The 12,685-nt window shown below is 44.8% G+C and overlaps 1 protein-coding gene across 1 annotated transcript; it reads left to right on the forward strand.

Moving 5' to 3' along the window:
- The first annotated feature begins 7,374 nt into the window (after positions 1–7,374).
- On the forward strand, positions 7,375–9,347 carry LOC133498855 (natterin-3-like). The gene is made up of 2 exons (XM_061816051.1): positions 7,375–7,465; positions 8,269–9,347. The coding sequence occupies exons 1-2, from the start codon at positions 7,375–7,377 to the stop codon at positions 9,345–9,347; spliced, it is 1,170 nt and encodes a 389-aa protein (XP_061672035.1).
- Positions 9,348–12,685: the final 3,338 nt, after the last annotated feature.

Genomic DNA, 12,685 nt, shown 5'->3' on the forward strand with positions numbered 1-12,685 from the left:
TCCACCTTCATCTTCATGTTGCCATTCATCCATCCATTATACATCTTCTCCTCATCTCCATCCTTTCCTCCATCTATCTCCATTTTACCACACATGAATCCGTTATTCTCTTCAGTCCACTCATCCTACTTACACGGCCCTGCTATTTCTTTTAAACACACCAAGTATGTCAGTGTCAACCAATGAAGCATCTCTAAACTGTGACGTCACTTTAAGGCATTGTTGATTGTTGGATCACATTCAAGGAGCACACACGCACACACACACACACACACACACACACACACGGACGAACACGGACATGCTGATCTTACCCATCACTCTGGTGCTGGTCCAGCTTGCACACGTCCCAGAAGTGGGAAAAGTGATTGAGTGCGTCAAAGAAAATAAAACTAACACGTGCACACCTAAAACAAACAAAAAACAAACAAACAAAAAAAATCACCAAACTCGTTTGATTCCCTTTGAGAGCATTCTCCATGTACACTGGGAGGCAGTCCAGTCGGGATGAGAACCTCCTGCAGTTAGAAAAGAGCCTCCAGTGACACGCAACTATGCTCCGGTCTGCTGCCGCGGTGGCGCGCTCACGTCCAGGCGGCGCAGCGCGCGTGTGTGCACGTGTGTGTGCGTGCGCATCACATGGCAGTTGAGCGTTGGCGCGCACCTGCAGCGAAAGAAATATAACCTTCATCAAGTCTGACGAGGCAAAGTCGGCAGAGAAGTTCAAAGCCGGCTTCCCGGCCACTTGACAAGTCTCATTAAAATCTCACTATCATCTCATAAATCTCTTAAGAAGTTCTCACTTATATCTCATTAGCATCCCATTACAACTGCGCTAACATCTTGCTAATATCTCGGTGTTATCTAATTCATAGCCCACTAATATGTCATTAATATGTTATTAATGTGTTATTACCAGCTCATGGATATCGCACTTATGACTCATTACCATCTTGTGACATTGCTAATATATAAAAAAATCACAACATCTTGATAATGTCTCACTAATATTCCACCAAAATATTCTCAATACTGTTTACCACCATCTCACCTCTATCTTGTTTCAATCAAAAAACATTATTAATAACGAACTCACATTGGCTCACTAATGTCCCACTAATATCTAATCAATATGGCATTACCACCCCACCGATACATCATTACATCTCACAATATAACTAATATCACTATTATCTCTCTGACATCCCAGTTATATTTCATTAATATCTCATGACATCTCACCAAACTATCTAATTGCTCAGTTTTCAGTGCAGATGCTTTAAAAAAACTTTCAAATGTTTTTAAAAACAAAAAAAAGGAGTAATCAAGATCCGGAAATATGATGAAGGCAATCACCATCTTTTTTTCACATTATCACACGTACACTGTATATCAATGATTATCTGACTACCATCAAACTAATATCTTGATATCGCTTACTTCACATCGTATTACCATCTTGCTAATACGTTGCTAATATTTCTCTCTCAAATGACTGTTATCAGACCTCACTCACCGATATTGACTCATATCTTGCTAATATCTCACTAATATGGTGTATCTAAAGAAAAAAAAAGGCAGAAGAAGAAGAGTAAAATGTTCCAGGTGGTGAATAATTCAGATGTGGAAGCGGGCTGAGATTTCAGTGTCTTGTGCAGACAAGAGTGTGTAATATTCATGAGACCTTCCTTTTACTCCTTTTACCCCCCGACGCACACACGCACGTACGCACACGCGGACCCAACGCTCACCAGTGTCATAACTACATCGACGCAACCTCCATCGTCTTCTCCGTCGGACGAGAAAATGGGAGTCAATAAAAGCCTCCCACGTGACATGTGGTCCCGGCAGGTCCCCTGGATCATCAACGTCACGCTGAAGGTTCTAACCGTAAACCAGCAACAATTGTGAACGTTCTACATTTGGAGGCTATCTAGATTTTCAACTATAAAAGGACGTAGGGATAATTTTACACCTGGTTATGCTCCGGTTCTGCAGATGACCTCATTGTAGGTCCTCTAGCTTGTGAAATGATGTACTTGAATTAAGTCAGTTTTAGTTTCAAAAGCTTCTGACCTCGTTTTGGGTTCTACATGTTGATCATATTAAAAGCTCTACCGATGGCAACGCTCTTGATTTTAAAATAACCTCACTTTAGAAAATTGAGTTGAGTTGACCCCATTAGCCTTATAAAGATGACTCAATTTTGTGTTCTAGAGCTACTTGTACTCTGGGTTATAAATGGGATCCCATCCACTATTCTAGATCTGAAGACATTTGAGATAAATACTGGGGCTGGGATATTTTATGTTGGGTTCTGTAGCTGGTTACATTGGTTATAGACCTGGACTACACTAAAAACCTTAGTGGTCATTTTTTTTAAGCTTTTACTGGTCAGTCTGTTCAGGGGCAGTGATTTTCAACTGGTGGGTTCTGGACAGCTAGTATTCAAAAAAAAAAAAAATCTTATTACTTCTATTCATCCATTCATCCATTTTCTACCGCTTGTCCGGGTCAGATCGTGGGGGAAGTTGCTTCAGCAGGGATACTAAGACTTCCCTTTCCCCTGCCAATCCTTCCAGCTCTTCCGGAGGGATCGCAAAGGGTTCCCAGGCCAGCTGAGAGATATAGTCTCTCCACTGCGTCCTGGGTCGTCACCGGGGTCTCTTTCCCGTTGGACATGCCCAGAACACCTCACCAGGGAGATGTCCTGGAGGCATCCGGATCAGATGCCCCAGCCACCTGACAGCCGTCTTGCTGTATTGCTGTTCTTATTTTTCCGCTACAGTACAGAGATGCACCAAATTACTGGACGGATCCTATTAGCAAAGCGACAATAAATCTTACTTCCACATTGCGTGGTCACTTGTTATTTTCTGTAAACGAACATTGTGCAGCTCAGCCTTTGGCTGGCAGATGTCAAGCCAAGCAAAATGGCTTTGGTGGTCCAGGAGCTAATTCGAAATGGTATTAAAAAATATATTGTACATGTATACTGTTGAGAACCATTCTTCTAACGTAACCTCACCCTGTTTTGTAAAGATTATAAATTTCTCGGGCCAGTAGCTCATATCCCACCGAAGGTTCTGAAGCTGTGATCAAGCCAGTGACGTTTGGCCTTCAAGAGGCGTCCACATTGAAGGTTCGAGAACTGCCGACCCTGGTTCTGTGACATTATCTTGTCCAGTTTCCCCGTTCGGAATTTAAATCATGGTGACGTGTCAGTGATAACCAAAGAAAAGCAGTACTGTCGCCAGGTGGGTGCGTGAGCACACATGTGACTGACGTGTTGCGAGCTTGTTGTACGACAAAGCGTCATGTTCGGCTCAGCGAGCGGGAGGAACGTGCCGGGAGAATGTTTGTTCATCTTGTTGTGGACGAGTATCTTTGTCGACTCCGGTTTCTTCTGCTTCACTTGACGTTTCACTGGGATACACATGCAGAACATCTACGCACACACAAAGACTGACAGGAAACTTTCTGGCCGCAATGTCCCAACACTTGAACGTAACTGAAACTACTAATCAAATAAAAAATAAGGAGATTCTACAAACTTGTTCTGTTTTTGACCTTTTTGTTTTGCATTCCATTGACACTCTGAGTTCTCATTCTAACCCTACTGACGGTCCGAGAGATAATGTCTCTGGTTCTGCATTTTATTTAATTCCAAATTATCTGCTTGGTGTTCTAGAGTTGAACCCACCGAGGTTCAAAGCTATTAAAATTCGGGGTTCCAGTTTGGGTTTTAGTTCTATCCACGCAGCAGGTTCTGCAGCTCACCTCACTCAAAGTTGTAGATACCGTAGTCTGGTTTTTGGGACTTTGATAGAGAGCGGAACTGACATCCTTATTTTGGGTTGCAGTTTGTCCTAGTGAACTCTTGTCGGGTTCTAGAGCTCATGAGATTCGCTGTTATAACGCTGACCATATGGAAGAACTGCAGATGTGCTTATTGTGATTTCCTCTTAGTTAACAACAAGAGTAACAACTACAGTTATGATAATAGCAGATTTTCTTTCCTACGCACCAGCCCGGCTTGGAAGGAAATGCGGATTAACGTGATGATGATTGCCCACGAGTGACTGTGATAGTGACTTCCTGACAAAGGCGAGCTGAAGCCAAGGCGAGGCTTTATGCCAGCAAGCTGAGGCAAGAAACTCGTGAATCTCCTGAATAATGGAAACCTCTCCATTTGAAGGCTCTCCAACACTCTGACCCCACTTTTGGGAAGGAAAAAAAAGCTTCTTTTTTATCTCTCCGAGCAGAATATTCCGACTTGTCTCCACTGAAGCGCACGAGAGAGGAGCGTCGCCACATGAGGAGGCTTTTATGTTGGGTGGGGGTGGGTTTGGCGGGGGGCTTGAAAGCTCGTTGTCTCCCACTGTCCCACCCGCGCCAACACTGAGGAACGGCGACGTCCGAGGAACCGCGAGACTTCCCGGGCATAAAAAAGAAAAAGTTTAGCGGTGCCTTTTGTTGTCAGTCATGCTAATTGTACCTTATGAATATTCAGCACCAGCTGTTTGCATGTCGCTCGAGATGTACGGAACATGACGTTAGGCACAGCATCTCGTATGAGAGATCTTCTCGGAGGTGTCTCGTATGGGACATCCCTTTGCAGTGTCTGGTATAAGAAAACTTGTTAAGGGATGTCCATCCATCCATCCATCCATCCATCCATCAGATCATATTAGATCTTCTTGCATACTGTGCGTTGCATCTGGAGCATCTTGTTACAGAACCCTCATATGGAACTTCATTGAGAGACATTTTGTTGTCACGTACTGTACCGGACATATCAGATGTCTCATACGTCGTCAGATATCCTTTTGTACATCTCATGGAGGATATCTCATTCAAGACATCTCATTATGGATGAGTCATACGGCACATCATTTAATGTAATCTCCTTGCTGGATGTTATTTTAAGGACATGTCGATGGGAAGTCTCATACAGGACATCTTGGATGGTACATGTCGTTAGCGACATCTAATATCGTACATCTTATACAGCACAGCTCATTCGGGACATCTCATTATTAACAATTCATACTGGACATCTTGTTCTGAACAACTCTTTCGGAATGTCTCAGAATAAATATGTTTCAATAAGGAGCTCTCATCCTGGGTGTCTTTTTCAGGTCGTCTGATCATCTCACACAGGACGTTGCATGCTAATTGTGCCTCATGAATATTCATCTTTGGCTGATGGTCGACATTAGCATGGGGGTGGTGGCGGCGCATGCATTTGTAACTCCACAGAAGAGGAGGATGACAGGGGGGTCAGACAAGGCGGGAACGGGACCGCAACCCTTCCTCCACCCCCCACGCACCACTGCCATGGAAGCCAAAGGCATGCAAGGACTAAGAGACACTCAAGTGTTCATTGTGACACCAATAAGGTGGTCAAAGCCAAAGAAAAAGCTAATGTCAAAAGGGACTTCTCGCAAGAGACGTCTCTCTTCTTACGTCTGCCTCATGTGGGACTCATAAATTCCGCTTTGCCTCCTCCTGAAATGCTCAAAAGTGGAAAGTAGTAATTTCTAGTTTTCTTGAGCGTGGGCAGGCGAGCCACTTGCGCTAGTGGGAACAAGCGGGACGCGCTGCCGTGCGATGACAGCTGACGTGAAGATCACCGTGTGCAACCAAACGCGCTTGTGCATTTTTTATGCAGTGGCCGGCAGCTCCTTCTTCTCCCTGCGCTCCACTCGCCTGGCAGGGAATCTCTGGAATATCAAGAGGATGATTCACTGCCGTCTTGGAATGTGACCCGACAGCCGCGGGATCCTTACTCGCTTTCACACAGTGTGGTGTACCGGCATCGCCGTTGTGTATGGGATGTCTCACGCTGAACATATTGTATGGGACATCTTATGGATGCATCAGAGATATCGTTAGGGACGTCTCATATGGGACGATTATCTCAATAGTCCTTTTATGCAGCCTCAAACGGGACCTCCCATACGGAACATATTAATGACAAAGTCTCGTGACTTATCATTAGGGACACCTCAAACATTGCCAGCTTGTACGGGATAACTCATATTGGACCTCTCACGTGGGACATCTGGTATGAGTAATCTCATACTGAAAACCCTGTTCGGAAATTCCATGGGATGTCTTCATTTGTCACATATCCTTAGGGACGTCTCATTGGGGAAATCACATTCTGTATAGGACTTTTCGTATGGGATTTTTTGTAGTACCAAATCTCAGACTTGAGTACTGATGTCATTGAAATGTTGTCAAGACCTCATTTGAGATGTTTCACAGAGGACAACTCTTTTGAGGGGTCTTTCGTTCCTTCCCACTCCAGTCACATTTGAAAAATGTACGGGTGAGGTCAGTCATGCCTGCAGATATAAAGTTGCGGGTGTGTGTTCTGTTTGTAATTATGATTGTACCCCTTTAGGAGCGGAGGGGGGCGCTGTAAGGTAAACTCGGAAGTAGAAGTAGGCCTGGCAGAGACCGTGTGCTTCCGTGTTTAAAAAAAAAAAAAAAAAAAAAAAGACGTCAGGCTGTGGTTCACTACACTGGATTGGTTTTCATGTGCCCTGAGAGTGTGCGACAAGTATGCAATTGCACAGCGGCCTTAGAGGGAACATTGGTCAAGACTACACAAAATAAGCAACGTCTTTCAATATTTACGTATTTCTACTCATAACAAATTTTATGCCCGTGACATTTCATGCTTGACTGTGCAGATTTGCGAGTGGGATGGCGCACGTACGTCAAATCCCAGTGACTGCTACTCGATGTCTTCTTAGAAAAATATCCTTGCTCAAGTTATATACAACAGTTTGTTACAAAATCTTATTCGGGACGTCTCATACGGGACCTTTAAAATGTTATTGACAACTTCTTCAGAGCATCTCCTACAAAACATCTTTATGGAAATGGGATGAAACCCCAGAGGGGAAGTGCTGTCATATTTTTTTGTTTTAATCAAAGGAGTTTCTGTGCACAGCTTTGAAATTGTCCGAATTTAGGATTTGTTTGCATTGGTCAATGTTTTATTTGGAGGACCGCAGCGAGTCAAAGTGCAGACGTCGCGCACAGTAGGAGTTTGTTTCTGATGCCCACTGCTGATAAAAAGCATGCTTGGACTCGGGGTGAGTGTGTTTCCCCATCATCTTTATGTTGTTTTTTGTTCCGCAAAGTTATTTGATGCCCTTCTCGTTATGTTTTCATTGTGTTCCTTGATGTCCTCATCTCTCATCATCGTTATTTTGAGTTTTTCCTCGGTATTGTTTGATGCCTTTGTCCTCCTTCACATGTTTTGATTTTGTTCCACACCGCCATTTGAGCTCCATCTGGTCATCTTCCTCAATATCATTTTATCGCTTTCTCCCTCCAGTGTCGGCCCAAAACAAAATGACCAAGCGGTGGCTTCCTCTTTTTCTGTTGGCTCTGGTGCAGCCGATCTGCGCCAGACCAGACCACCGCGATCACCAGCAAAGATCAGGTAATGTCACGTGGAACAGAATGAACACTTAAACCAGTGGTTCTCAATCTGGGATTCCCTAGGATCCGTGAGTCGTATCTTAAGGTCTGAACGCTATTCATTTTATTATTCTTTTTAAATGATATAGAAACGGGGCGGCACGGTGACTCGGCTGGTAAAGCGTTCACCTCACAGTTCTGAGGTCGCGGGTTCAATCCCAGACCCGCCTGTGTGGAGTTTGCATGTTCTCCACGTGCCTGCGTGGGTTTCCCCTGGGCACTCCGGTTTCCTCCCACATTCCAAAAACATGCAGCATTCATTGGACACTCTAAATTGCCCCTAAGTGTGATTGTGAGTGCAGCTATTTGTCTGTCTCCATGTGCCCTGTGATTGGCTTGCAACTAGTTCAGGGTGTACCCTGCCTCCTGCCTGTTGACAGCTGGGATAGGCTCCAGCACTCCCCGCGACCCTCGTCAGGATAAGCGGCGAAGAAAATGGATGGATGGAAATGCTATTCATGACGCAACATGGTGGCACATCTGGTTTGAGTGTTGGCCTCACAGTTCTGAATTTGCAAATCCCAGCTCCGCCTGAGTGGAGTTTGCATATTTCTTCCTATGCCTGCGTGGGTTTTCTCTGGGCACTCCGATTTCCTCCCACAATTCCCAAAAAACATGTATGTTAAAGTAAAATGAAGACTAAATTCTCTTGTAGGCGCAAACGGGAGTGCAAAAGATTAGGGTAAACGCGTGGAACAACTAGGATTCACCAGTAGAACAATTTTATACTCCTGGGAAACAAGTCTGTTTTTATCATTTTCACAGAGCCTTCTCTTGATCCCGCTCTGGAGAACATACGCCCAGAAGAACCACCAATCAAAAGAGCTCTGCCGGTTTCAAGGAGCTTCTTGAGAAGAGCGCAAGAAGAGACATCCGTGGTCTTTGACGAAACCAACCTGAACTGGAAGTGGTGGGACGGCTACCTCCCGGATGGGGCCGTGTCCATCTACAACTCATATTCCCAACGTGTGGATTACATCTGTAAGGTGGGGTGCCACTCAGGCTACTACGACTCCACTAGCGGCAATCCTGCCTGCTCCTACGCCATGGACGGAGCAGGTTACACCTCCACGCAGTTTTATCTGCTGGTCAACAAAGACAACTTTGAGATTCTAGAGTGGAAAGAGGGTTCTGACGGTTCGGTGACGGCCAATTCTATTAAGACCTGCGCCAACGAAGACATTTATGTTGGGAAAAATGATTATGGACTGGGGGAAGTGAAGGTTAGCGACAAGGTATTCAACCTTCCATGGGGCGGAACCTGTTATTGGTACCGTACTTACCAGGTTCTGGATATCTACAAAGATGTTGTGAGAGAGCACTTGATGGATGTCAAGTATCAAACGGGGGGCGTCACCCCCATCAAGTATCCCCCTGAGGTCTTGAACAAGGGCACAATGTTCAACTACGAGTGCCAGACCCTCAAGCACATGACCACTCTCTCCAAGACCGTCGTGTCATCCAGCAATTGGGACATCAACTTCTCAGTCACAGCAGGAGTCGGCACCACCATTTTGACAAAAATCCCCTTTATATTCGAAGGGAAGATATCCTTCAATGCTGCCTTCACCTATAAATTGACCAAAAGGACCACTTATACGGAAACCACCATCCACTCACTGACGCTGGAAACGGTGGTGCCTGTCGGCCACTCATGCACGGTCCAAATGCAAGGGAAGAAGTACGGATTGGACATCCCATTCACAGCGCGCCTTAAGCGCACCTACCGTAATGGGGAGAGCACATGGACCACCGTCACCGGGACCTTCAGAGCCATCCAGATATCGAAGGTTGAAGCTGACATGGAACGCTGTGAACCTCTCCCTGATGCGAAGCCTTGTTAATGTGCTCAACCGTAAGTGAATCTGCAATAAAAGTAATCTACACGACAAACTTGTTGAGGTTTTATTAACGCCAGGAAACGCATCCATCCATTCACCCAGTGCACCCCGGACAATCATGCACCAGGGTATGCACAGAGACACTTTGGAGCAACTTCACATCATTCATCCATCCATCCATGCATTCTTTCATCCATTATCTATCCACTATTCCACGCAACAACGCGTCATGTTTTTTCAATGATCTATCCATCCATTTATCAATCAATCCATCAAGCATTATTTCATCCATCAATCATTACTCTCTCTCTTGAGCTTGCCTGCTGTTCTATTGTTGGAGCTTGGGTGGCACTTTGCGCCCTCTCGCCCTCTCTGTGCCCTCCCCAATCTCTTCATCACCTTCCTCAGCCGTGCACCTCTCAGCAATCAGTCCTTGTGACCACAAGCCTGCCTGATCCCAGAAAACCTTACCAGAGTGCTGCATCTCCAGCAGTACTATCCCTCTGCCAAGTGTGTTTCTACTTATCCTCAGTGTTCTTTCGATGCTCCTTGTCAATTGGACTCGAGCACACCTCACAAACGATTTCCATTACCTTTCCAGTAAACTGTTCATCACAACCTTTCTACCTTCACCAGGTGTTCGGACCAGCCTCTATCTATCTATCTATCTATCTATCTATCTATCTATCTATCTATCTATCTATCTATCTATCTATCTATCTATCTATCTATCTATCTATATCTATCTATCTATCTATCTATCTATCTATCTATCTATCTATCTATCTATCTATCTATCTATCTATCTATCTGTCTATCTATCTATCTATCTATCTATCTATCTATCTATCTATCTATCTATCTATCTATCTATCTATCTATCTATCTATCTATCTATCTATCTATCTATCTATCTATCTAATCTCCATTCATTCTCTGGCATGTGAGAACACTCCACTATTCAGAACCAGAATTTATTAACAAACTATTTCAAAAACACACTAGGTATTTATCTCCAGTAGTTGGAGCCAGTCTAGAATGCAGCCCTATGGGGGCACAAACCAGTGCAATCTGTAGGCCGGTCCCAAGCCCGGATAAATGCAGAGGGTTGCGTCAGGAAGGGCATCCGGCGTAAAAACTGTGCCAAACAAATATGAGCGTTCATCTAAAGAATCCCATACCGGATCGGTCGTGGCCCGGGTTAACAACGCCCGCCCCCGGCACTGCTAACCTGCAGGGCGTCGGTGGAAATTCAGCTACTGTGGGTCGAAGACAAAGAAGAGGAGGAAACCGGATCCAGCGTCAGAAGAAAAAGAGGAATGCACAGAGCCTACAACTGAGTGTAGGGACTTTGAATGTTGGGACTATGACAGGAAAAGCTCAGGAGTTGGTTGACACGATGATTAGGAGAAAGGTTGATATTCTGTGCATCCAAGAGAGCAGGTGAAAAGGTAGTAAGGCTAGAAGTTTGGGAGCAGGGTTTAAATTATTCTACCACGGAGTAGATGGGAAGAGAAATGGAGTAGGGGTTATTTTAAAGGAAGAGCTGGCTAAGAATGTCTTGGAGGTGAAAAGAGTATCAGATCGAGTGATGAGACTAAAGTTTGAAATTGAGGGTGTTATGTATAATGTGGTTAGCGGCTATGCACCACAGGTAGGATGTGACCTAGAGTTAAAAGAGAAATTCTGGAAGGAACTAGATGAAGTAGTTCTGAGCATCCCAGACAGCGAGAGAGTTGTGATTGGTGCAGATTGTAATGGACATATTGGTAAAGGAAACAGGGGCGATGAAGAAGTGATGGGTAAGTACGGCATCCAGGAAAGGAACTTTGAAGGGCAGATGGTGGTGGACTTTGCAAAAAGGATGGAGATGGCTGTAGTGAACACTTATTTCCAGAAGAGGGAGGAACATATAGTGACCTACAAGAGCGGAGGTAGAACCACGCAGGTAGATTATATTTTGTGCAGACGATGTAATCTGAAGGAGGTTACTAACTGTAAAGTAGTGGTAGGGGACAATGTAGCTCGACAGCATAGGATGGTGGTGTGTAGAATCACTCTGGTGGTGGGTAGGAAGATTAAGAAGACAAAGGTAGAGCAGAGAACCATGTGGTGGAAGCTGAGAAAGGAAGAATGTTGTGCGGCCTTTCGGAAAGAGGTGAGACAGGCTCTCGATGGACAGCAGAAGCTCCCAGAAGACTGGACCACGACAGCTAAGGTAATCAGAGCGACAGGCAGGAGATTACTTGGTGTGTCTTTTTGTAGGAAAGGGGAGAAGGAGACTTGGTGGTGGAACCCCAAAATACAAGGAGTCATACAAGGAAAGAGATTAGCAAAGAAGAAGTGGGATACTGAGAGGACTGAGGAGAGGCGAAAGGAGTACATCGAGATGTGACGTAGGACAAAGGCTAAACAAGAGGCATATGACGACATGTACACCAGGTTGGACACAAAAGAAGGAGAAAAAGGATCTCTACAGGTTGGCCAGACAGAGGGATAGAGATGGGAAGGATGTGCAGCAGGTAAGGGTGATCAAGGATACAGATGGAAATGTGTTGACTGGTGCCAGTAGTGTGCTAAATAGATGGAAAGAATACTTTGAGAAGTTGATGAATGAAGAAAATGAGAGAGAAGGAAGAGTTGAAGAGGCAAGTGTGAAGGACCAGGAAGTGACAATGATTAGTAAGGGGGAAGTCAGAAAGGCACAACAAAGGATGAAAAATAGAAAGGCAGTTGGTCCTGATGACATAGCAGTGGAGGTATGGAAGCAATTTGGAGAGATGACTGTGGAGTTTTTGTCCAACTTATTCAACAGAATACTAGCGGGTGAAAAGATGCCTGAAGAATGGAGGAAAAGTGTTCTAGTTCCCATTTTTAAGAACAAAGGGGATGTTCAGAGCTGTGGGAACTATAGAGGAATAAAGTTGATGAGCCACACAATGAAGTTATGGGAAAGAGTAGTGTAGGCTAGACTCAGGACAGAAGTAAGTATCTGCGAGCAACAGTATGGTTTCATGCCTAGAAAGAGTACCACAGATGCATTATTTGCCTTGAGGATGCTCGTGGAAAAGTACAGAGAAGGTCAGAAGGAGCTACATTGCGTCTTTGTGGATCTAGAGAAAGCCTATGACAGAGTACCAAGAGAGGAACTGTGGTACTGCATGCATAAGTCTGGTGTGGTAGAGAAGTATGTTAAAATAGTACAGGACATGTATGATGGCAGCAGAACAATGGTGAGGTGTGCCTTAGGTGTGACAGAGGAATTTAAGGTGGAGGTGGGACTGCATCAGGGGTCCGCACTGAGCCCCTTCCTGTTTGCGGTAGTAATGGATAGGCTGACA

Source organism: Syngnathoides biaculeatus, chromosome 4, assembly GCF_019802595.1.
Source record: "Syngnathoides biaculeatus isolate LvHL_M chromosome 4, ASM1980259v1, whole genome shotgun sequence".
Taxonomy (NCBI): domain Eukaryota; kingdom Metazoa; phylum Chordata; class Actinopteri; order Syngnathiformes; family Syngnathidae; genus Syngnathoides; species Syngnathoides biaculeatus.

Bases quoted from the DNA above. Each gene is read 5' to 3' on its own strand.
- LOC133498855 (XM_061816051.1), top strand. From the start codon at position 7,375: ATGACCAAGCGGTGGCTTCCTCTTTTTCTGTTGGCTCTGGTGCAGCCG. The intron at 7,466-8,268 runs GTAATGTCACGT...TCATTTTCACAG, and splicing joins CGATCACCAGCAAAGATCAG to AGCCTTCTCTTGATCCCGCT.